The following is a 26,976-nucleotide window of genomic DNA, read 5'->3' on the forward strand; positions in this document are numbered from 1 at the left end:
GTGACTTCTGGAGAGTGGATCACTTTGGGAAGTATAAACAAGTTAACAATATTAATTCTTCCAATCCATGAATACCGGTTACCTTTCCGTTTAACTGGGTCTTATTTAATTTTCATCTATTTCCTGATTTTTATAAATTTCAGTGTACAAGTCTTTCACCTATTTGGTTAAGTACATTCTTAAGAATTTTACCTCTGTTGCTGCTGGGAATGGGAATGCTATCTAGAGTTCTTTCCAGATAACCTGTTGTTTGTGTATAGAGATGTGCCTAGTATCTGTTGATTTTGTACCCTGCAACTTTACTAAATTTATTAGTTCTCAAGTTCTGACTCTTTGGGGTTTCCTACACACACGAATGTAAAGAAAACTCCTGCTTCTCCTCTAACTTCAATACTTCACTTCTGGCTCCAGGTGTGTGTGGGTTTTCCCAATACCAAACAATTCTCACACCCCACCTAGGAGTTCAACAATTTTAACTCGGTTCTGACACGATGTACCTAGACACAGCATCAGATCCCACAGGTTAAGAGTTCAGTCCTGTACTTCCTGGTGGTCCAGTGGCTGAGAGTCCGCCTTGCAATGCAGGGGACACGGATTTGATCCTGGTCCAGCAAGATCCCACATGTCATGGAGCAACTAAGTCCATGCACCACAACTACTGAGCCTATGTTCTTCAACTAAGGAAGCCCGGGGGTCTAGATCCTGTCCTGCACAACCAGAGAAGCCAATGCCATGAGAAGCCCAAGCACTGCAATGAAGAGCAGCTCCCACTCGCCCCAACTAGAGAAAAGCCTACCCAAAGCAACAAGACCCAGAACAGCCAAAAAAAAAAAAAAAGAAGAATCCGCCTTGCAATGCAGGGCACACGGGTTCAATCCCTGATCAAGGAACTAAGATCCCACATGCCTCGGGGCAATTAAGCCCGTATACCTCAACAAAGATCTCATGTTGCCACAACTAAGACCCAGTGCAGCCAAGTAAGTAGATATCAAAAATAATAATAAATTACAGTACAGTTTTCTGCTTAGCAAACATCCCTGTTCGCAGCATGTATAGTCACATCTCATGCTCCAGCTATATCAGGGTTTTCCCCCCAGGGAAAAGTCACATATTCACTTGCAGTCTCAGTCACTTTGCTGGCAGATGGACAGCTCTTATTGGCTTTGCTTGCCTCACACGGAGCAAGATGAACAGATGAAGGTTCAGCCCATCTCTGCAGCACAGCAGTGCTTCAAGACCCACTCATTTCATAGACTGAGGAGAAGCAAGCACATGGATATCGGCGTGTTGAATCCAAACATCTTGCAAACCTGTAAGAGTCAGGGAGCATAGATAGGTCTTATTTTAATACACCCTTCAAACTCCCATAGTGATTTCTATGGTACCACGCCTCACTCAGTATCCTTTCAGAGGCCAGGTAACCATTGCCCCTCTGCCTGACCACACAGCCACGCCACTGGGCACCGCCAATGAGTCAGTAAAAACCAAAACGCAGGGATGTCCCTGGTGGTCCAGTGGCTAAGGCTCCACACTCCTAATGCAGGGGGTCCGGGTTCCATCCTGGCCAGGGAACTAGATCCCACATGCCGTAACAAAGAGGGAAGACAGCACATGTCGCAACTAAGACCCAGCACAGCCAAATACATAATTAAAAAAAAAAATGAAAGGCAGGAACCTTTACTGCTGTTTAATACTTTTATCCTGCTAGGAAGATGCATTCAGTGCAGCCCACTGAGCTTATTTCTAATTTTCTTTGATCAGAGTGGTGGTCTTTCCAAGCGAGATGCTGTCCATTTACCTTGGATCTTTGGTCCACAGATCTAGCAGCTCCTCTTTGGCCAGTTTGAGCTACATATACAGCACTGTCCATGTCATGATAGAATCCAGTGGGTCCTCTCATGGTTCCAAAGTGAGTCCCAGGGTTAAAAAGGCTGCCTGATCATACCTCCTCCTTGCATCACCCAGGCAGCATGTTCTGGTATAAACCATTTTCATTTTGTTACACACTCTTCTAAGTACAGCCATTCCCCTTAGAGCATTTCTTCAACATCATCCAAGATATCATGGCTATTTCAGGTCCCAATATTATTTCAAATCCTTTAGTCAAAGGGACAGTTTCCAATGTGTCCATTAGCCAGCTAATATGAATAGCAAGCTTGAGACTTCCTTGGTGGTCCAGTGGTGAAGATTCCACCTTGGAATGTACGGGACACGGGTTCAATCCCTGGTCGGGGAACTAAGATCCCACATACTGCAGGGCAACTAAGCTAGAGTGCTGAAACTAGAGTCCATGCGCCACAAGGAATATCCCATGTGCCACAATATGGCCAAATTTTTTTTTAAGGAATAGTAAGCTTGCTTCTCAAGCAGAAATTCTCTATTCCAATGAGTCACCCCTGGGACATGCAATATTACTCATTCTTATTTAGCATGTTTGACTAATAGTGTAGAAGGGCGAATGTATGTGCCCTCTGTTTTACAGTACTTGGTAGGAGTACCATTTCCCAGTCAGATACAATGTCCACCCAATCAGGGAAAGGAAATGCAGCCACTTTACATAAAGACTGTTGAAATGTAACTGTTCACCTCCAAAGTTTCACCCTATTTCTTAACTGTAGCCTCCAATAGGAGGGGATGTGTTTCATGACCTGAGGTACTATCCTTTCCCATAAAGCATTCGGGCAAAGGAGACACAACTTCTTTACCTATTGCCTATGTTTAAACACTCCACCTTCTGTAATCCCATCAGCACTTCATGTTTATGGTCTCACCATAGTGCATGTCAGGACTTCACCAGTGGGTTCTGGTATCACAGTTGGTGGGGCTCCTACATCAAGGAGACCTAGAAACTTCACTTTCCACCATTGATTCTTTTTACTCACTGCTGTGTAAAAAGGCTTTGGGTCCCCAGCGAAGAGACTCTCTTTGTCAATCTTCATTTGGATCATTCTGCCTAACCTATGCTCAACGTGATGGCAGGTCAGATTTCTCATTATCATCTTTGACTTTTAAATTTTTTCCAAACCAGAGAGAAAATAGAGCTGATGGGACAGTAGGAGAGTCCTTCTGGCCCACCCATCCTTTGTAGTACTGGATTACAACCTTAGTTTTAATCGAGTTCCATTCCATTCATTCCATTTCTTGGTACCAACCTAATGATTCATAAACTGGTCACCATACTCAGAGTGCGGGAAGAGAGTGAAGAAAGAGGCAGATCACAACAGACTGATGGGTGGTAGCTTTAATGAACAAAGGAACTTAATTACAAAGCTCATCCTGGGTGGACGCAAGACAAATCCACCCACCAAGATTCACCCAACAAATCTTAAAATGTTTATACAGAGGCCTTAACTGGGTTCAGGCACATACTGAGTCCAGGTGGTCTCAGCAACACATTAATCTCTTAAGACTACGTTCTTGTGACAGCTCCTGTTATGGGAAATGCAGGCAGAATGAACATGCCAAGGACAGAAGATGGAGTGAGGAGTCTCTCACTGGCTGGGTCCATCTCACAGGTCAACGGGCAGTCACATCCTCTGATTAGCGATGTGGGTTTTCACACTGTAGGTGAGGGCCAGTGTTGGATGAAGCTGCAGCATCAGCTCCTACTCTTGAGAGCTCAGGCATGGACGCCTCGCAGTTCTGTCAGCTGGGATTCGCATGCGGGAAGACTTGGGCAGTCGTCAGTGGCAAAAGCTTCGGGTGTCACCGACAGCCCCAGGGCTCCTTGCTACTCCTTAGTGAAAGTGGATAAGGCCTGCCTGCTCTTCTTTGCGCAAGTGTGAGGTCACAGCCCAAGGGATCAGTCTTGGCCGCAAGCTATGGGGTGGCACGGATAAAAGGCTTCCATTTCCTATGGGGACGTGTTCTTGTATGTGTTTGAAGGCTCCCTTTCCTCCCCATCCTCGCCAACATTTCCTGTGGTCTTTCAGATGACAGCCATCCTGACTGGGTGTGGATGTGTGTGGGTGTGAGGTGATACCTCACTGCAGTTTTGATTTGCATTTCCCAGATGATAAGCCATGTTGAGCATCTTTCATGTGCCTGTTACCCTGCCGAGTAGTAACTGAACTCCAGAGCTCTCCCAGAGCTATTTTCATCAGTGGATAATTATTAAATCATTGGGTTTTTTTTGTCAGGTACAAGTGCTGGGACCTCCTCATCCAATCTATTGCTTATGTCACACTCTTAAATGGTTTTGTTTTGGGGGGGGTGTTATTTGGATGTTTATTTTTTCAGCTGTGCCATGCGGCCTGTGGGGTCTTAGTTCCCCAACCAGGGATTGAACCCACGTCCCCTGGATTGGAAGCATGGAGTCCTAACCCTTGAATCACTAGGGAGATCCCTAATTTTTTTTTTTTTTTTTAAAGACAAAGATGGCCCATGAAAAATAGGTATTTTTACATGGTATTAATGGAGATAGCCCAACTGGGACAAACTAGGAGAACTAGCTAGTTTCTGCTATTTCTCCAAAGACACCTGATGACTGCCCTTTATGCTGAAATTTGGTTGAGGAGGCACTTAGAGGACAGAAGGGAGCCTCAACTATTGAGCCTGCGTGCTGCAGCTACTGAACCCCGCACGCCTGGAGCCTGTGTGCCATAGCAGGAGAAGCCACCACAATGAGAAACCCAAGCTCCACAACTGGAGAGCAGCTCCCATTCCCTGCAACTAGAGAAAAGCCCACGCAGCGACAGAGACCCAGCACAGCCAGACATAAATAAATAAAACCATTTTAAAAAAATATTTGGATCACGGAACTTTCTCAGGATTGTAGCTGTGTTCACCATCATGATGGTCATCAGTGCTGGTCACAGTCCCCCAGCTGGAGCACTCTGGGAAGAGGTACTGATCCAGACTGCTGGGGTCATCATCCCCAGGTAAGTCGTATAACTGTATAAGTTGATCCATGTCATAAGGAATGGAGGCCCAAGGAGGATCAGAGTCTCTGAGACTTATCTGTTGGAGATGATCAGTCAGGAAATTGCAGCATGAAGGGCATGGAGTGGCAGCAGCCCCTTCACGCTGCTCAACACAAGAAAGCTTAGGTAGCTTGTGATGAGAATCATCTGAAAGGCTGAGACTCGTGGGATGAGTGCTTCCTGAGGTGCCCGGTAAGGACATCTCTTCCTCCTTCACTGAAACACCCTGATGTGGGTCTCCTGGTGACAGATTTTGCTGAGTCTGATTCTCCTCCCTCCTCCTTTTGACACGTTGGTTTTTAAACCAAGTCTGGAAAGGGAAGAGATGAGCAAGTTAATAAAAGGGGGAATCATCCAAAGGAGAACCCTCACATACTCTAGAAATTTGGTTGTTTCTGGTATATGAAAGTTACTCTCACACATCTTCATGTTTAATTTGAGTGAGGAAAATTCTATCCTCTCCTGGTCCTGGAATCCAGGAGGCAAAGGGGACATAGGATTGTGCTGGCAACGGGCATGACAGGACAGACTGCTTTCAGCCAAAAACAGGAGGTGTATTTAGAAAGTGAGTTTTGTCTTGGTGGATACTCTGGGTTCTCAGAGAGGATTCTGAAGCCTGAGCATATGGAGTGGGAGTGTAGCTTGGGGTGCCTTCAGGATTCGTCCAGCGGTTCTCACACCCTGAGGACTCTAAGGGAACTTAGCCACAAGGTATATAGATAACTGTGAATGTTGTATTAAGGAGAATCTAGAAATAAACAGGAACAGACCCAAATCCATCACCAAAGGATCTCATCTAGCATTGTGGGTCTGGAGTCAGAAAGGCCTGGGTTCAAATTCTAGCTCTAATGTTTATAATTCTTGGAAGATGATTCCTCTCTGTGACTCTTGTTCTTCAAAAAAAAAAAGTGGAACAAATATATAAAATGCTTAACATCTGTCCTGGCACACAGCAATTTTTCAAGCAATGAGAATTACATGATGACTAAATGTGCGTGAAACTCTGGGTTAGGTGTGCTATCTAGCTATATAGAGACAGACCTCAGGGACATACCTTTATTACTGACTCATCAAGATGAATAACTGAAGCAAGTGTTCTTATGAGGAGCAAATGTGGGTACCTGGTCGTTTCAAATACATCTCTTAGTGCTCCTAGCTGTTCTCCATTAAAGCGTGTGCGGAATCGATGAGTTGAATTTCGCTTTTCTGTTAAAAGAGAATAGATTAAAATCTTTCCTAAAAAATACTTCCAAGGGAGTTGCCCATTGGTCCAGTGGTTAAGAATCTGCCTTGCAATGAGGGGACATGGGTTTGAGCCCTGGTCGGGGAGCTAAGACCCCACGCACTGCAAAGCAACTGAGTCCATGAGTCCATGTAACTACTAAGCCCACATGCTCTGGAGCTGGTACACCCCAACCAGAGAGTCTGTGCACGGCAATAAAAGATCCTGCATGCCGCAAATAAGACCCAATGCAGCCAAATAAGTATTTTTAAATATATATATAAATTCAATAATAAAAGGGGTGGATAAGTCACACACAAAGCAAGCAGGAAGAGTAAAAGACAGTAGTAAAATCAACTCAAGATTAATAACCTGTCAAGAGATACATGAAGTAAAAAGATGTAAAATGTGTCATACAAATATAAATGTAGGGGGGGTTAAAAATATATAGGATATTATATATGTGAACTTCATGGTAACAACAAAAAAAACACTTATATTAAATACCTAAAGAAAATGAGAAAAGATATAAACAGAACACTAAAGAAGACAATCAAACCACATGGTAAGAGAGAAAGAGAAGGAGGAACTACAAAAAAAGCCAGAAAATAATTTTTGCAATAGCAATTACACATCTATCAATAATTACTTTAAATGTAAGTGGAATAAACTCTCCAATCAAAAAGCCTAGGTGGCTAAATGGACTTTTTAAAGCTTCTATTAATATATGCCTTTTATATGATGTCTATAAGAGATATACTTCAAAACTGAAGACAGATTGAAAGTGAACGGATCAAAAAAGATATACCATGCCAAGGGGTCAATCCTAAAGAAAATCAACCCTGAATATTCACTGGAAGGACTGATGCTGAAGCTCCAGTACTCTGGCCACCTAATGAGAAGAGCTGACTCACTGGAAGAGACCCTGATGGTGAGCAAGACTGAAGGCAGGAGGAGAAGGGGACGACAGAGGACAAGATGGTTGGATGACATCACCGACTCAATGGACATGAGTTTGAGCAACCTCCAGGAGGTGGTGAAGGACAGGGAAACCTGGTGAGCTGCAGTCCATGGGGTTGCAAAGAGTCAGACATGACTGAGCGACTGAACAACAACAATGCCAATGGGAAGGAAAAGAATGCTGGGGTAGCAATACTTGTATCAGAATAAATATACTTTAAAACAAAAGACTGTAACAAAAGACAAATAAAGGGCATTACAGAAGGATAAAGGGGTCAATCCAACAAGAAGATACATTTGTAGACATTTCTGCCCCCAGAATAGGAGGACATAAATATAGAAAGTAAATATTAAAGAAATAAAGGGAGAAATACACAGCAACACAGTAATAGTTGGGGACTTTAATATTACATTCTTAAGGAAATGACTTTCAAGATAAAATTCTCTATGCAATCAAATTTATCCTTCCACATGAGAACAGAATAAAGGTACATTCAGATGCTCACAGGTTCAACCAACTTATTTCGTGTGCTACGTGAGGATATAGTTCAACCCAGCAAAATAAAGAACAAGAAGGGGGGCCTTCCCTCGTGGTCCAGAGGTTAAGAATCTGAGCTTCCCATGAATGGAGGTATGGGTTCAATCCCTGATCAAAAACTAAGATCTCCCATGCCACCCAGTGCAGGGGTTTGGGGGTGGTGGTAACAAACAAGGGGGAATTTGTGTGGAAGAAAGGAGAATCCACACAAGAGGGTGACAAGGGGAACTTCCAGGTTGAGTCCTATACAACAGGCCTGGAAAGCAAGCAGAGCTGATTCCAGAGGAGGAAATGGCAACCTACTCCAGTAGTCTTGCTTGGGAAATTCTGTGGACAGAGGAATCTGGTGGGCTACAGTCCATGGAATCGCTAAGAGTCAAGACATTACTGAGTACACATACATGTACATCTGCAACCAATATAAGAAATAAATTATTGGTGTCCAGAATACAACAAAAATGTTCTACTAAGCCTCAAAGGGGGAAAAAAAAAAAAACACTAGAAAAATGTCAAAGAAGTAGGAAATTAGCAAAAGAGAAAAGCAAAACAGACTTTAAAATAGAGTGAAGAGTCTCAGTTTCATTGGTTAATAAAGAAATGGAACTGGATCAAATTTCATGTACTATTAAAAACAAAAGGCCCAAAATGGAGTCACTTATGCTCCACACTGCCGACAGACTTAATTTACAGTTTCAGCTCTCCCAGAAATGGAATCTTAAGCCCATCATTCAGGAATTGCTCAATCAGTACTAGTTAGGTAACTGCCTGATAGACCCCTGCTATTCCATAAAGGGAAGTAACCCTGCATGAATCTGATTTCCCGCCTTGTATAACCTAGTTCCTATTCCCTTCTGCCTGTACAATACAAATCATTCATTTTACACAGTTCCTCTGAGCTCCTATCGATATGCTAGACTGGATCCTGCCTGATTCATGAATCACTGAATAAAGCCAATAAAATCTTTAAAATTTACTCAGTTGAATTTTGTTTTCTGAACACCACCAAATGGTTGACATTTAAAAGTATGATAGTACCACTTGTTAAAAAGAAGTTGGAGAAACAAAAACTTACATTACTGGTGATGGAATTTTCTACTACATGTTAATCACTAAAGGAATATTGCCTATAAGCTTAAATTATACATAACAGCCCATCTCTGGGAACCCTGCCTCCCAGGTAATGATCATTAAGCTAAAATATCTTTGTTTACCATATAGGAAATATCTCGACTAGGCTCACCTGAGAATGACTGCAGGAAGGAAGTCATTAACACATTCCCTCTGGAGGCTGATGGGAACCAGGAAATGTTTGACATTACTTCCTCCCCTTTTAGAACAAAAGAAGCCTGAATTCTAACTCAGACACGGAGGTTCTTTGGGACCCAAGTCCACCATCCTCTTTGTCTGCCAGCTTTCTGAATGAAGTCGATATTCCTTGTCCCAACAACTTGTCTGTGGACTTCCCCGGGGATAGGAACCTGCCTGCCAATGCAGAGGAAATGGGTTCTATCCCTGGTCTGGGAAGATTCCACATCCCTCAAAGCCCCTAGAGCCTGTGCTCTTCAACAAGAGAAGCAATGAGAAGCCAGGGCCCCACGACGAAGAGCAGCCTCCACCCACCGCAACTAGAGAAATCCCTCAAGCAGCAACAAAGACCCAGCACAGCCAAAAACAACGAAAATCATCTGTCGATTGCTTGACCTGTCATGCAGTAAGCACTGTTTTTCAAATGCTCCCTGTTGGTATAACCCAATGATTCCCAAAACTGATGAGCCAGTGCTGGCAAAGCTCAGAGACTACCACAAACTCTCACCCCTCTCACCTCAGTTTATCACAACCCAGCCACTCAACCTCTAGCATCTTCAGCATGCATTGCCTTCGCCCAGCTTACCTGCCATGAGAAATCCTTGAGAAACGCAGTGATTCAACCAGATGTTGCCTGACTCTGAATTGTATAGTCTTATATATCTGCTGGGTTTAGAGGCCTAATATTTAAGCAAAATTTTAACAAAATCATGTCCCCACCCTACCCCTCCCTAATGCCACACCCTCCCATCATCCACTCAACAGGCTTAATGAGAACCTAGTCTGTGCCTGGTGCTGTCCAGGGTCCTGGGGATAAAGGTGTGAGTCCAAATTTCATTTCTGACCTCAAATAGTGGAGGAAAATAAATCAAAGTCAAGGAGGACATGGATAAAATGTTCAACACTGTTACTCAGAATAAAATAAACAAACAGGGTGCTGGGAGAAAGAATAAGTTGGTAAGATACCTGAAATCAAAAGGTGAAGGGGTTTTCTGGGTGAGCAGCTCTCGGTGTGAACTGGGGGGCAAGAATGAATGTCTAAGGGACAGCTTGTGGAGGAGATGGACTGTCAAAGCACCCCAACATCAGGTCTTCCCAGCCTTCCCGCATGAGACAGTAGCTGACTTGGGGGAAGAACTTGGCAGAGCTTGAATCACAGAGGTCCTTGTAATTTAGGTTAAGGAATTTTTGGATTTGGGACAGCTGAAAGTCCATGAAGAATTCTAAGCAAGTGAACTTAACAAATTGAATTTTTTAATTTAAGATTTTTTTTTTGCTTTTGGCCGTTTTTTTCAGGATCTTTGCTCCATCTTGTGGGATCTTTCATTGAGACACAAGGGCTTAGTTGCCCCGCAGTATGTGGGATCTTAGTTCCCCAATCAGGATCGAACCAGAGTCCCCTGCATTGCAAGGTGGATTCTTAATCACTGGACCACCAGTGAAAGTAAAAGTCGCTCAGTCATGTCCGACTCTTTGCAACCCCATGGACTATACAGTCCATGAATTCTCCAGGCCAGAATACTGGAGTGGGTAACCATTCCCTTCTCCAGGGGATCTTCCCAACCCAGGGATCAAACTCTGGTCTCCCGTATTGCAGGCAGATTCTTTACCAGCTGAGCCACCAGGGAAGCCAGGGATTCCACTGGACCACCAGGGAAATCCTCAAACTAAATTTAAAAAAATATCATGCCGCTCTCTTGCCTCTTAGCTTCCCTTTCCCTGACCCTTTGTTCATTTTTTTTCCTCTCACCTTCATTTATTCTTCCTCACAATGTTTTTCTCTGCAAGAGGTCTTACTCATGTATTTTGGTGACATATGTAAACATTTCTGTATTTGAGGAATTTTTCCCAGGACCCAGATTGGGAGATTACGCTTTCTCAAAAACCATAGGTACCTTGTTGAATTTGTTATGCACTGTGCTGAACTGGTCACTGGAGCCTCCTATACTCTAGCTATCCATGTAGGGCTTGTAGTGGTTTTTTGTTTGTGTGAATAAACTTTCTATAATGGAATAATTTTAGATTTACAGAAAAGTTGCAAAGATAATTAGAAAGTTTCCACAAACAGTTCATCCAGCTCCCTCTAATGTTAATGTCTTACATACCCAGGTACATTTGCCAAAACCAAGAAATTTACATGGGTAGATTAACTAAATTTCAGACTTTCTTCTTCTTTTTTGCTGCACTGGGTCTTGGCTGCAGTGTGCAGGCTCTCTAGTTGTGGCATGCAGGCTTAGTTGCCCTGAAGAATGTGGGATCTTAATTCTCCTATCAGGGACTGAACCCATGTCCCCTGCACTGGCAGCAGATTCTAAATCTCTTGACCACCAGGGAAGTTCCCAGACTATTTTTTATCTCACCAGCTCTCCCCCTAATGTCTTTTTTAGACTTTTTTTAAGAACAGTTCTAGGTTCCAGGCAAAACTGAGAGTAAGGTAAAGAGACTTCCCATATACCCTCTGCTGCCACACATACATAGCACCCCCCACCATTATCCACATGCCCCGTCAGAGTGGTACATTTTTTATAATAGATGAACTTACACTGACACATCACAATCATCCAAAATCCACAGTTTACCTGAGGGCTCACACTTGGGGTTATACATCCTGTGGGTCTGGAGACATGTGTACTAACATACATTCATCCTTAAAATATTATGCAGGGGGCTTCACTGACCTAAAAATCATCTGTGCCGCACCTACTCATCTCCTTCACCCTGGGAACCTCTGATCATTATCCTCACAGTTGTACCCTTTACTGAATGTCCTACGTCAGAATCATACAGTATGTAGCCTTTTCAGATTGGGTTCTTTCACTTAGTAATACGCCTTTAAGATTCTTCCATGTCTTCATAGCTCACACTTTTTAGTGCTGAATAATATCCCGTTGTCTTTATGTACCAGAGTTTATTTACCCATTTATCTACTCAGAAACACCTTGATTTCTTTCAATTTCTGGCAATTATGAATAATGCTAATATAAATATTTATGTGCAAATTTTTCAATGGACAAAAGTTTTCAACCCCTTTGGGTAAACATATATAGGAGCACAACTGGCGGTAAACACAGTGAAGAATACATTTAGTTTTATAAGAAACCATCAAACTGTCTTCCAAAGTAGCTGTACCATCTTGCACTCCCACCAGCACAGAATGAGAGGCCCTGTCCCTCCATGCCCTCATCAGCGTTTGGTGTTGTCTGTGTTTAGCTTTATACATACTAAAGGGTTTGTGGTGTTATCTTGTTGTTTTAATTTACAGTTCTCTAATGATATCTGATGTTAAGCATCATATATACTTATTTGCCATCTGTGTATCTTCTTTGTCAAGGTTCTTTGCTGTTGTTCAGTCACTAAGTTGTGTCCGACTCTTTTCAGACCCCGTGGACTGTAGTCTGCCAGGCTTCTCTGTTCATGGGATTCTCCCAGCAAGAAGACTGGAGTGGGTTGCCATTTCCTTCTCCAGGGGATCTTCTTGACCCAGGGATCGAACCCTGCATAGGCAGGCAGGTTCTTTACCACTGAGCCACCAGAGAAGCTCCTTCAGATCTTTGGCCCATTTTTAAATTGATTTGTTCTTATTATTATTGTGTATTTGAGAATTCTTTGTTTTGACAAGAGTCTTATCAGATATGTGTTCTGCAATTATTTTCTCCCAATTTGTGTGTCTTGTCTTCTCATTCTCTTGAGTTTGCAAGGTTTTGACCAGAAGAGAGATCTTTGTCATCCAATAGACCTCAAACTTTAGGATACATGAGAATCACCTTGAAGGCTTATAAAAACATATAAAGCTGGGTCCCACCCCCAGAGTTCAATATATCACTATATATGTAGATACAGATTGGGACCCATAGATACACATTTTAATAAACTCCCAGATGAGCTGATTTATTGATATGGAAACCACAGTTAGAGGACCACCATTGTAGCAATCCCAGGGTAGTCTTTTCGTATGTATTGAAACCTGCTGATGACTTTCTAGATGAACTATAAAGTCTCAGGTCAACTCTGTATCTGTTATAAATATTTTCAGCATACAAATTTGATGGCAGTTTTTTCTCTTAAAGAACCATTTTAATTTAGGTCATTGTAGAGCACAGAAATATTAGCAATATTCAATTACCTTCTACAATGGATATAATTTAATTCTAACGTTTTCTTACATTGTGTATTTTCCATAGTTTAGAGAGAATTTAGTTTAGAAGAGGTCATTTGCAAACCTGTAAAAAATCACAGATGAGTCACTGTGGGAGGATAGCTAGACATTCACCAGTCACATTTCCTCTTTCCCAGGCATGTGGAAAAACACATATGGATATTGCTCTGTAATGTTCCTTTCTTGTGATATCTTTGTCTGCCTTTGGTATCAGAGTAATGTTGGCCATACAGTGTATTGCATAATTCAGCAGTGAAGCCATCTCATCTAGGGGAGTTCTAGTAGGGAGGTTACTGAGTCAATCTCTTTACTTTTATAGTTTTGTTCATATTATTATATGTTTTTTCTTGAGTCAGTTGTGGTATATTAAAAAAAAAATACTTGGCTGAGTGGCCAAGATGACAGAATAGGAAGACCCTGAGCTCACCTCCTCTCATGAGCACACAAAAACTACAACTATTTACAAAGCAACTGTCTATGAAAATGATCCAAAAACTAGCTGAAAAGATCTTCTACAACTAAAGATACAAAGATATAAAAAAGAAACCACGACAAGATAAGCAGAGATGCAGTCAAGACCTACTTTAGGTAGGCAACCCACAAACAAGAGGATGATGACAATTGCAGAGATTCACCCAGAGGAGTGAGGATCCTGAGCTTCCCAACCTAGAGGTTCTACATCGGGAAGACAAACACCTGGACTGTTTGGCTTGGAAGGCCAGTGGGACTTACTTTGGGAGAGTCAGTGGATGTAGGAAACAGACTCAACTGAAAGGGTGCACACGAAATCTCTGATGCTCTGAGACCCAGGGCAGCAGCAGTAATTTGTAAGGAACCTGTGTCAGACACACCTGCAGATCCAGGAGAGCCTCCTGGAGGGGCAGGAGGAAACTGGGACTCATCTGCCAGCAGCCATTCTGAGGTGCTCATTCTGCTACAAGGACACTGCTGCTAGTGCGTGTCCTTCTGGAATCCTCCCTCTAGCCTATTAGCGCAGGACTTGGACCCCCCCCATCAGTCAGTTGGCACCAGTCCTGGGATACCCAATATCAATCAGGTGACTCTCCAGGGACCTGGCCCCACCAACCAGAGGGTCCGGGACCCACCAGTGGGCTGGTATTAGCTCTGGGACCCCTGGGGCCCCACAGTTAGTCCACCAGTGGGTGACACCAACTCCAAGACTCCCAGGACCCTGCAACAAAGGCCCTAGGACACAGTTCCACCCACCAGTGCACTGACACCAGTTCTGGGAACCCCAAGCCCTGCTGCCAGAAACCCCTGGACCTGGCTCCACCCACCAGTGGTTCAGCAATGGCCCTAAGACACTGCCTCATTCCCCAGTTTGTGGAGATCAGCCCCAGGACCACCTCAACCCCACTGCCAGACAGGCTGGGACCTGGATCACCCACCAGCTGGCTGGTACCAGCCTCAAGTAACCTGGGGCTCCTGAGCCACCTGCCCCAGAATCTGGCCCCATACAACAGCAGGACAACACCAGCTTTGGGACCCTGGTCCCTCAGCCATTCATACCAGAACCTGGCTCTGCCCACCAATGGGCCAGCACTAACACCAGGACCCTTGGGGCTCCCTGGCCAGCAGCCTTGCATCCCAGCCCCACCCACCAGTAGGTCAGCCAGGACAGGGACTCCCTGAGCCATACAATTTCAGTTTGTTCTTCCTTCCTCTTAAAGCAACAACAACAAAACCTAACTCAGAGACCAGGTCAGAAGGGATCTGAGACTTGTCTCATACCCCCGTGCTTGGCACCCTTCAATAAACTTTTACTTGGCTGCAAACACACACTGAAGCAGAGGAAAAAGACTATGTTTCAGTAGATATCAAATCCTAGTTTTGTTGATTGAGATCTGTATTTAATGCCTAAGACTCATCTCCAAAGATACCTCCTTATGGTTATGTTACATTATCGTGTAAAGTTTAACTGAATTATTGAAGGACACTTTAAGTTTACTTCTGAAGCTGATCACAGCAATCTATCTTTGGATGAAGATCAGATGCCCTAAGAACTGCAACCAGGAGACTGTGTATACTTGAGAAGGCATCACTTAAAGGACTGTCTGAAACCTAGATAAAAGGGCCTTCATCAGGTACTCTTAAAAAGTGCATCTGCAACAAAATTGAAGGGAACTGACTGTTGAATTTATTATTTCCCACTTAAGAAAGGGCTCTGTGTTGGACTGGCATATAGAAAGGCCTGCTGATGCCAAAAGACACCCACATCAGGACAAGACCACAGCAGTGATGGGTGGCTAATCCAAGAATCAGAGCCAGGCTTGTGAGACCCATCCAGTTCATGTGACTGAACTGTTCACAAGTTGTCTGTGTTCCTACAACACTATTTTTTTTTACTTCCAACCATACTGTTACCCCCAATATTTAAGATGGAAAGAAAACTGTCCAGTGAAGTTGTAACAGAGTGTAGCTACTCATAACACATCACTGCTTGTTTTAAGTCTATGCTAAAAGCAACATATTAATACAATGTTTCTGTGACAAATTGGTATAACTGATAAAACCGTACAGCCTATAAAATGTTTCCTAATTAAAATGCCTCTGAGTTTGTTCACTATGTCTGATCAGTTTTCTCCCAATGTGGATAGCTAGGCAAAAAAATATATAAACAAAAAGTAGGCTTAGCACCACAGGACATGATGGACCAACCACCCTGGCACCAAGGGGCAAATATTTTGACCTAGCAAAAGATTTGTAATCAAAACAGTAAATGACAGAAGAAATGTTCATATATTGAGGTATGGGGAAGTCATTCTGGCTTATACATTATACATCTGCTTTAACCATTAAGGAAAAAATACATTTAGAAATCGAAACAGAGCTGGATAGCCCTTGTGGACATGGTTTCAGACAAATGCCTGTATTACTGTGAACTTGAATTTTCTGAAGCGTATCAGAATCAAGGATACCACCATCAATTCTCAAAACAATATCTGCCAACAGCTGCCAACTACAGCATTATAGTCTCAAGGTAACAATAAAATCTTTCTCTTACTTAAGAATAGTAGTAACAGGACTTCCCTGGTGGCTCAGTGGGAATCTGCCTGCCAGTGTAAGGGACTCGGGTTCGATCCCTGGTCCTGGAAGATTCCACATGCCATGGGGCAACTAAGCCCGGGTGCCACAACTACTGAGCCTGCGCTCTCCAGCCCATGCTCTGCAACAAGAGAGCAGCCCCGTTCACTGCAACTAGAGAAAGCCCAAGAGCCACAGTGAAGACCCAGCACAGCCAAAAATAAATAAAATAAAAAAGAATAGTAGTAACAAATGATAGAGCTTAAGCTATAGCCTCTCAGAATAAAACACTAGATTTCTTTTATCATGAATAGTTCTAGACAATTGCTTTAGATTAGATTTTAGCAGAAAAAGGACATGTATGTGCAGTAGCCATAAGTGTTTTATATGTTAATGGGCAGATTACAAAGTGAGACCTACTTAGAGAAAATTAGACAACTGCCTATCAGGCTAAAACAAGTCTCCCCAGAAGTGCCCAGGCCAGCCTGTTCTTCAGGATTATTCTCCTTCTTTCCTCAGGGAATGAGATCTGCTTTCCGAAACTTATTAAATTTCCGGTCATCACTCTTCCACTTACTCGTAACTGGGTCTGTTGCCCCGAAAGGGTGGATCAAGGGACTAAAAACTTTAAATCATGAAAGACTCAGATCCAGTACTTGGAACATGGAAGATCCCAAAGCAAGGTCAATTTCCCAGATTGAGGCAAGACGATGATTTGTTTCAGCAAGAATTAGCTACAGCAATTGTCGTCTTGTTTCCTCAAAGATTTAGGGGAAGTTAAAACAGGAGTGGGGATTGAAACCAAATTCCTCTAAAACCAAGTCTCCTTACCAAGTTTCTGATTAATATCTCTATTCAAAACTTCTTCTTGTCCCCTTGGACCGCAATCCTGTGCTAACTGAACACCACTCCACCAGAGTCAGATGGCTGGGACTGCTGTTTTCGATAACATCTTTTATGTACTAACATTGCTGTTACAGATATTATTAATGCACAAATGCAGGGTGTTTCTCCAGAGCAAAATGAGCTAAGACACCCCAGAGCTATGGACCACATGGCCAGAGAATCATAACCAGACACATTCTGATTCCTGAAATTACATTCAGGAATGTCACAAGATGAAGATTAATCCCTGTCTCTGCATTCTTCCCGTTTATAAAAACCCCTAACTCAAAGACCAGGTTGGAACAAATCTAAGGGCTCGTCTTCCATTCCCTGTCTGGATGCTCTGCATAAACCGTTACTGTGCCACAAACACCCCCCAACAGAGTTTGTCTTTCTTGGCCATGGGTACATGAGCCCTTACTGATAGAATGTTCCTGAAAACTTAACAAAAATGGTACAACAAGGCAGAAGAGTGTTCTCGATTAAAAGAGGCTAAATGTCAATAACTTCAGATATGCAGATGACACCATCCTAAAGGCAGAAAGCAAAGAGGTACTAAAGAGCCTCTTGATGAAGGTGAAAGAGGAGAGTAAAAAAGCTGGCTTAAAACTCCACATTCAAAAAACTAAGATCATGGCATCAGATCCCATCACTTCATGGCAAATAGATGGGCAAACAATGGAAACAGTGACAGACTTTATTTTCCTGGACTCCAAAATCACTGCAGATGGTGACTGCAGCCATGAAATTAAAAGATGCTTGCTCCCTGGTAGAACAGCTATGATAAACCTAGAAAGCGTATTAAAAAGAAGAAACCACTTTGCCGACAAAGGTCCATCTAGTCAAAGCTATGGTTTTTCTAGTAGTCATGTATGGATGTGAGAGTTGGATCATAAAGAAAGAGGAAAGATAGCACCAAGTCATGTCTGACTCTTGCAATCCCATGAACTGTAGCCTGCACCAGGCTCCTCTGTCCATGGGATTCTCCAAGCAAGAATACTGGAGTAGGTTGCCATTTCCTTCTCCAGGGGAGCTTCCCAACCCAGGAATTGAACTCAGGTCTCCCGCATTGCAGGCAGATGCTTTCCTGAAAGCTGAGTGCCAAAGAATTGATGCTTTTGAACTGTGGTACTGGAGAAGACTCTTAAGAGTCCCTTGAACTGCAAGGAGATCAAACCAGTCAATCCTAAAGGAAATCAATCCTGAATATTCATTGGAAGGACTGATGCTGAAGCTGAAGTTCCAATAATTTGGTCACCTGATGCCAAGAGCCAACTCACTGGAAAAGACCCTGATGCTGGGCAAGACTGAGGGTAAGAGAAGGGGACCGACAGAGGATGAAATGGTTGGATGGCATCATCGATTCGATGGACATGAGTTTGAGTCAACTTCAGGAGATGGTGAAGGACAGAGAAGCCTGCAATGCCACTATGGGGGTTGCGAAGAGTTGGACGGGACTGAGCAAGTGAACAACAAAAAGAGGCTAAAGGGACATAGCAACCCAATGGAATGCATGGAATCTGACTGGATCCTGGGCTTAAAATTTGCTATAAAGGACATGTTTTTGGATAATTGGAGGAAACATAAATATCAGTTATATATTAGTTGCCAATTCTTAAGCAGGAGCAGAGCTGAACATCCAGCAATCTTGTGGAAGGTATAAAAACTGGAGCTTACAGACAGTGAAGTCGCTCAGTCGTGTCCGACTCTTTGTGACCCCATGGACTGTAGCCTACCAGGTCCCTCCATCCACGGGATTTTCCAGGCAAGAATACTGGAGTGGGTTGCCATTTCCTTCTCCAGGAGACCTTCCCTACCCAGCAACTGAAGCCGGGTCTCCCGCATTGTAGGCAGACGCTTTACTGTCTGGAGCTTAGTGCTTGCCAAAGGAAGGAGATTTGGTAAGCACCTTAGGCTAACGTTACCTAGGAAATTAAGTGTATCCATCACCTCTCAAAGCAAGTAAGACTAAATCTAATCAGCTCTGTTTTTATTTGGATGAAAGAATGTGTCCTCACTCTTGTTGTTCAGTCGCTCAGTCGTGTCTGACCCTCTGTGATCCCATGGACTGCAGCACGCCAGGCTTCCCTGTCCTTCACCATCTCCCAGAGCTTGCTCAAACTCATGTCCATTGAGTTGATGATGCCATCCAACCATCTCATCCTCTGTTGGTCCCCTTCTCCTCCTGCCTTCAGTCTTTCTCACCATCGGGGTCTTTTCCAATGAGTCGGCTCTTTGCATCAGGTGGCCAAAGTATTGGAGCTTCAGCATCAGTCCTTCCAATGAACATTCAGGATTGATTTCCTTTAAGATTGACTGGTTTTATCTCCTTGTCTGGAAAAGTTAATCCACTTAGAAAAGTCAATCCACTTAGAGGTTGATAACACAATTTAAAGCTTTAAGAATGCTGCTGCTGCTAAGTCACTTCAGTCGTGTCCGACTCTGTGCGACCCCACAGACGGCAGCCCACCAGGCTCCGCCGTCCCTGGGATTCTCCAGGCAAGAACACTGCAGTGGGTCACCACTACCTTCTCCAGTGCATGAAAGGGAAAAGTGAAAGTGAAGTCGCTCAGTCGCGTCCGACTCCCATCGACCCCATGGACTGCAGCCCACCAGGCTCCTCCGTCCATGGGATTTTCCAGGCAAGAGTACTGGAGTGGGGTGCTATTGCCTGCATCTAAAAACATATATATATATATATACATATATATACATAAACACTCCCTTCATTAAAAATTTAGCAGGCATACCAGGAGATCTTTTCATACAAGTCTACTTACACAAATTAAATTTGTAAAATCTAACTGCATTAAATGACTCAAAGTTCTGAAACCAGCATCCTGTGATTATTTACTAGAGAAGACAATACTCTCACAGATTTAGGATAAGAGTTAACGTTAATTGGGTACTTTCTTTGTGCCACACACAATTTTAAGGTGATTTCATATATTTCCTTTAATCTTCATAGAAACTGTGTACTGCAGGTCTACTGTTGTTTAGGCTTTACAGATGAAGACCTTAAAGCAGCAGTCCCCAACGTTTTTGGCACCAGGGACCAGTTCTGTGAAAGACCATTTTTCTACAGATGGTGAGCAGGGAGGAGTGGGATGGTTTGGGTTGATTTAAGCACATTACATTTATTATGCTGTCACTGATCTGACAAGGGGTGGAGCTCAGGTGGTAATGTGAGAGATAGGGAGTGGCTGTGGCCTGGTACCAGTCCTTGGCCTGGGGGTTGAGGACCCCTGCCTTAAAGAACAGAAAACTTCAGTAATTTGTTGTTACTCATGTTATTCATATCAAGTGGCAAAATTAGATTTGTACCCAGCCAGTCTGAACCCAAATTTCCCTGTCTTAAATGCAATGGTATTAAATACGGGCTTCCCCGGCGGGTCAGTGGTGAAGAATCCACCTGCCAATGCAGGAGACTCAGGTCAGATCCCTGGGTCAGAAAGATCCCCTGGAGAAGGAAATAGCAACCCACTCCAGTATTCTTGTTTGAGAAATCCCATTGACAGAGGTCTAGCGGGCTACAGTCCTTGGGGTCACAAAGAGTCAGACATGACTGAGGACTAGACAACAACAATTAGGGAGTGAGGGCTTCGATAGTTGTGGCTTACAGGCTTAGTTGCTCCATGGCAAGTGAGATCTTAGTTCCTGAACCAGGGATTGAACCCGTGCCCCCTGCATTGGCAGGTGGATTCTTAACCTCTGACTATGAGGAAGTCCCTCTCACGCTTCCTACTCCTACCATGCTGTGTTCTTCCTGCCCCTACCATGCTGTGTTCTTTAGGTCTGTCACGCTGATTACACTTTTGCACAAACTGCTTTTCCACCTGTAAATTCTTCTCTTTTATCCCAGCTAACTCTTACTCTTTTCTCAGAGCCTAAACAATCTCCTTCAGGAAAATCTTTCTTGACCTCCCTGGCCAGGTCAACCCATCCTAGAATTAGCCCTCAAAGCCCTGTACCTACCCTTTGTAACAATCATCACATTTGATTTTTTTTTTGAGGGGTTGCTGAGCAAACATTTCCATATCTAGAACAGGAGAGCAGTGATTCTACCTGTGTTCCCCCATTCTCTAATGAAAAATTTCCAACATGCACCAAAAGAAGAAGAATGTTAACCTAAAACAATAAAACAGCCAGTTATTTTACCTGCCAAGCAGATTTATTCAGAAGCACTGAAGAAGTGCGATCCAAGACATGCAACTATGGTGAACCATGTGCAAGCCCATAAAGAAAAGGAGAGGAGGGGGCTTCCCTGGTGGTCCAGTGGCTAAGATTCCATGCTCCCAAACTAAGAGCTCGAGTGTTGCAAGTAAAAGGCCCTGCATGCCACAACTAAAGACCCCGCATGGCACAACAGAGATGCAACATCCCACTTGCTGCAACGAAGACCTGGCATGACCAAGTAAGTATTTTTTTTTTTTTTTTAAAGAGGGACTTCCCTGGAGGTCCAGTGGCTAACACTCCGAGCTTCCAATGCAGGGGGAATGGGTTCAATCCTTGATCAGGAAACTAAGGTCCCACATGCCACATGGCACGACAAAAAAAAAATTTTTTTAAGAAAAAGGAAAGCAAACTTACTGAGGAAAAGGAAAAGTTTCAAGGAGCTGGTATAAACAAAAAGTCCATTGGAGGAAGCTGAGAGTTTAAAGTACAGTGTGTTTTCATTGGCTGAGCTGTTTCCAGGCAAAGAGAAAATCTTTCTTCCTCCTGCTGGGGGTTGTCAAGTAAGGTCACTTTTGCCAGACAGGTGAGGTACATCTCTTCCCGCTGGGATCTATGACAGCCAGTGGCACATGTATAAGAGCTCCTTCTTCTGGCCGCCCACTTTATTTTAGTGAGGTTTTTCCTTTATTAATTCTCACAAGAAAGAATAATATAAATAATGCCTATGTACCTATTCTCCCACTTTAATTATGAGTATTCTTGTTTCATTGTTCCTCCCACTTGTTTAGGGGGATGAATTTTAAAAGAAATCTCAGTCATACTGTCATTTTTCATATAAACACTCCAGAATTTATCTCTAACAGATAAGGACTTTGTTTGAAAACATAATCACAACTACCATTACAATGTTCCAGAAAACTCCCTTGATATCATCTGATGCACAGATTACATCTGAATTCTCCAACAGAATCTGCAGTGTACTTTTTCTATCTAGGGAAGATATCTTTCAAAGGCAATGGTGAAACCTTGACTTTTTCAGAAAAGGTCATCAGTAACAAACCCCTTCCAGAGAAATGTTAAAGTACATCCTTCAGGCAGAAGGAAAAGGACACCAGTTGGAAATCTGGAGTTACACAAAAGAATGAAGAGCAGTGGAAATGGCTGTTACATCGGTAAATATAATTGCTAATAGAAATTATAACACTGCATTGCAAAGCTTATAACATATAAAAATAAAGTGACAAACAGAGAGAGCACTGGGAAGTTGCTGTATAACACAGGGAACTCAGCCTGAGCTCTGTGATGACCTAGAGGCATGGGATGGGCAGAGGGAGAGGCTCAAGAGGGAGGGAGGGGGTTCTATGTATACTTGGGACTGATTCACGTTGTTGTACAGCAGAAACCAACACAACACTGTAACGCAATTCTCCTCCAATCAAAAAGAAAAAATAAAAATAAAACACATGAGAATTATAGCATATGTTAGAGGAGAGAAATGAAAATATGCTATTGTAAAGTTATTATACTGCTTATAAAGTGGTATATCATTTGAGATAGATTGTGTAAGTTAAACATGTACACTAAAAATCCTGAAGAAACCACTAAAATAACAAAATGAAAATTTTTAGCTCAACAGCCAACAAAGAAAATAAAACAATAATAAAACTTGATTAATTTAAAAGATGGCAGAGAAAAGGGGAAGGTAGGAACAAAGAATAGCTGAGACAAATAGAAAACAAGATATGTTAGACTCAATATTTAACCATATCAAAATCCAATTAAAAGCAGATTTAAATTAAACTGGATTTCCCACCATAATCTAAAGCCACATGATACCCGTATGAGTGCAATAAACCTGCAAAACTGGGAGAGATAATAAATCATTGCTTTAAACCAATATATTTTCAGATTTATTATTCTGCAATGATTAACTGGAACATCAAAACCAGAGTCTGGTCACTGCATCCGTGTGTATAACTGCTTGTTCTAACAATAAATTCTGTCCTCCTCAGTCTAAAACGCTGACAATTCATTTCCAAACATAAAGACCTAGGTTTCTGACCACATAAGTTGGAAAAAAAAAACTTGCAATTGTTTGGATACAAGAAGAAAAAGAGATTCTTTGAGGTCAGTTTTCTATGGTTCTCTAACTCTGTCTTTAATTAAAAATTTCAAGTGCTGACTTGGTCATTTTCTCTCTTTAATTTCTCCCGTGCACTCTGCACAAAGCCAGGCAGGGGCTTGATATACAATAAACATCCTTAGAACAACCAACCAATTACAGCTTTGTGTGGGAACCCACACTGGACACACACACACACCTCCTCTCCCAGCTCCTCCCTCGTGGAAGGCCAGCCTTCCCGGGGGTGCGGTCATCCTTGTTCCTGGGGACCTGCTTCATCAGCTCACCCTGCCCAGGGTGGCAGGATGCCCTGATCCTTGGCCCCAGATTCAAGTTGAGCAGCAGTCACTGGGCTGGGCCTGCATCTTCTGGATGTTCTACGTCCCTCGATGAAGAGCCAAAGCCCCAGCCCATTACCCAGACCCCGAGACCTGCCAGCAGTCCTGCACCTGCACGGTGTTACCCTCATGCTGTTGACGCGTTTGAACATCACTCATGCACGAAGTGACCAACCACACACCCCCTAGTATTCTCACTCGTCCTTCACCTCCACACCCATGGGCTGTAACATACCCACCTGAAAGAGACGGCAGGTTTCCCTTTGATTGTCACTGAAGATCCAACAGTCAAGGACACACCTTGTGTGTAAAGGACCTGCCAGGGGAGATGAGAGTGGATGAGGGGCAAGGCCAGGTGTGGGCTCCTGCCCTACAGCAGTTCCCAGGGGTGCAGCAGGTTAGACATCAAAGGGCAGACTCTTGCTGTTGTTCAGTCGCTAAGTTGTGTCTGACTCTTTGTGACCCCACGACTGCAGCATGCTAGGCTCCCCCATTCTTCACTATTTCCTGGAGTTTGCTCAGATTCATGTCCATTGAGTCACTGCTGCTATCTAACCATCTCACTCTCTGCTGCCCTCTTCTCCTTTGCCTTTAGTCTTTCCCAGCATGAGGGTCTTTTCCACTGAGTTGGCTCCTCACATCAGATTAAGAGCACAGATTCAGAAGTTAGCTGCCTGGATTCAGTCCTGATTCAGTTTCTTCCTAACAGTGAGATCTTAAGATTCATTAAACTCCCCCGGTCTCAGTTTCCTTGGCACAAAGAGGATTATCAGAAATTCCTACTCCCTAAGATGTTCTCAAGAACAGATGAGCTAGTATATGTAAAACCTCTAGCATAATCACTGGCACATGCCAGGGGCAAACTGGCAGAAAGGGAGGACCCTTTCTGAAATACCATTCTTGTATTATTTTCTAATATCTTAAACTCTAAAAACAAGACCTGAGGATGTAAAAATATAAAAATGAAAAAAACTCACTCCAGGGCTTCCCTGGTAAAGAATCTGCCTGCCAATGCAGGGGACACAGGTTTGAACCCTGGTCTGGGAAGATCCCACATGCCACAGGACAACTAAGCCTGTGCCCCACATCTATTGAGCCTGTGTCCCAGGGCTCGGGAGTCCCAACAAGAGAAACCACTGCAATGAGAAGCTCTCGCACCAAAACTAGAGAGCAGCCCCTGCTCCCCGCAATGGGAAAAAGCCCGCAGGCAGCAGCAAAGACTCAGTGCAGCTACAAATAAATAAATCTTGAAAAAAAAGTCATTGATTAAAAAAAATTTACTCCAGGGAAAAATATTTATTTAAAGAGAGAAGGAAATAATGGGAAAGGAAAGCCCTATGTGTGGGATGCATATGCATCGAAATTACCAAGGGGAATGCATGTCATTTCAAGAACGTGTACAGCACTGTGGAGAACCCAGTCAGTGCTTGTCCAAAGGGTGAGGGACAGGGAAGTAATTGGGAGAATCTACAAGTTATTGACTGATATCAATTGTAAACTCTGGACTGAGGGGGAATTCATTCCTTCCAGCTTCAGGTGACTTGATTCTCTGCAGCCAAGTCCCCCAGTGGCCTTCCCTGGCTCAAGGGTTAACTCTATACACATATGTAGGATTTGGTTCTATCCAGGGTTTCAGGCATCCACTGTGGGCTTGGAACATAACCTCTGTTTCTAAGGGGCCACTACTGTATATCTTTTTGAGTTGGGGGTCTTCATTTCCTTTGAGGAGTATCCAAAAGTAGAACTGCTGGATCATATGACAATTACATTTTCAATTTTTAGAGAAATCACCATACTGTTTCCCATGGTGGTTGCACCAAATTTCTCTCAACTTTCACTCCACTCTCCTGTTTGTGTGGTTTCTAAGGGGACGTTAGATATAATTCTTATTTTTGCTCCTATGTGGGCAGGTGCTGTTTCCCTCCGGCTTCTTTTTGTCTGTGGTTTTGGTGTTTGACATAAATTTGGGAAATTCTCAGACATTATTACCTCAAGTATTTCTTCTGTTCCTTTCTCTTTTCTGCGTCTAGTTCTCCCATTAAGCACATGCTACACTTTCTGTACCTGTCTCAGAGGTTTTTTGATAGTCTATATTTTTCCAGTCTTCTTTTTCTCAGTTTTGGAAGTTTCCATTGACATATCCTCAACCTCTGAGATTCTTTACTAGCAGCTAATCTAGATAATGGGCTCATCAAATGCACTCTTCACTTATGTAAATATTTTAATCTGTAGAGGTTCTTTTTGACTCGCTTAGAATTTCTATCACTCTGCTTATATTATCCATCTGTTCTTGTAGACTGTACTTTCTCCCTTAGAGCTCTTAGCATAACTTTGTATTTAGTTTTGAAACCGAGATATGGGAATCCTCCAAACCTGTTCTTTGTCCAGACTATCTTGACTGTTTGGTGTCCCTTTCAGTGCCATATGAATTTTAGGATCTGTTTTCCATTCTGCACACAAAGGCCACTGGCATTCTGACAGGGGTTGCACTGAATCTCTCAAACCACACTGGATAACAATATTTAGAATTATTAACAGTATTAACAATATTGTCTTCCAACCCATAAACATGGAATGTCTTTTCATTTATTGAGGTTGCTGTCTGTAATTTCTATTGATGGTGCTTTGTTCTTTTCAATGTAGAAGTCTTGCACCTCCTTGGTTAGATTTCATCTTAGCATTGTATTCTTTTTTACACTACTCTAAAAGAATTGGTTTCTTACTTTCCTTTACAGGTTGTTCATTGTCAAAGTATAGAAATAGGGAAGAATGCTCAGAGGGCCCGAAGATGACAAAAGCAAGCAGCCTTCCTTTATATATGGAGTGTCCGGGAAACTCTAGGCACTCAGAAACTTAGGGATTCATTAGGTCCTATGTCTTTAGAAGACCTCCAGACTGGAGGGGTCTGGAAGGATCTGGGTGCAGCCTCCTACGTCACACTTCATCACCCCTGAAAGCTGCCAGGTGTTCCTAAGAGAGGGGAGACAGAAACCAGGAAAGCCACGCACCATGGTTTATGTTGTATCTGCCCAAACATCTGACACTCAACTCCTGAGTTCCAAACACTCCACCAGGCTGACTTTATCCTTGACTTATCAGTATCAAGTTCCTTTTGCCAACACCACCATTCTCTAGTCCTCTCAGCATGACGTAGGGTTCATATGGAATGTCTGACATGTATAAAGGTATGTTACAGAAAGGGGCTGTAACGGTCAATCTCCTGTGTTATCTTGACTGGGCTGTTGGATGGTCAGGTCTTGGGTTATACATTATTTTCAGTGTGTCGGTGACAGTGTTCCTGGAGGAG

The 26,976-nt window shown here is 43.1% G+C and overlaps 1 protein-coding gene across 6 annotated transcripts in view; it reads right to left on the reverse strand.

Annotated features, from left to right (window-relative positions):
- Window positions 1-1,016: 1,016 nt before the first annotated feature.
- The window catches only part of LEUTX (leucine twenty homeobox), a 61,938-nt gene continuing 35,978 nt past the window's right edge, over window positions 1,017-26,976 (reverse strand). For 3 of the 6 annotated variants that reach the window (XR_014060932.1, XR_014060933.1, XR_014060931.1), the window contains 3 exons: window positions 23,909-23,985; window positions 5,977-6,128; window positions 3,227-5,232 (listed from right to left, as the gene is read on the reverse strand). Coding sequence is in view for 3 of the 6 variants with exons in the window: in XM_081516403.1 (XP_081372529.1) it covers window positions 1,248-1,310; window positions 4,762-5,232; window positions 5,977-6,128; window positions 19,239-19,323 (771 nt within the window). In the remaining 3 variants the exon portion in view is untranslated. Of the gene's footprint in view, window positions 1,311-3,226; window positions 5,233-5,976; window positions 6,129-19,238; window positions 19,368-23,908; window positions 23,986-26,976 lie in introns of those variants that run through there. The other 3 variants (XM_081516403.1, XM_081516405.1, XM_081516404.1) reach the window with 3 other exon arrangements.

The sequence above is a fragment of the Giraffa tippelskirchi genome, chromosome 7 (assembly GCF_054371585.1).
Source record: "Giraffa tippelskirchi isolate mGirTip1 chromosome 7, T2T-mGirTip1v1.2.pri, whole genome shotgun sequence".
Taxonomy (NCBI): Eukaryota; Metazoa; Chordata; class Mammalia; order Artiodactyla; family Giraffidae; genus Giraffa; species Giraffa tippelskirchi.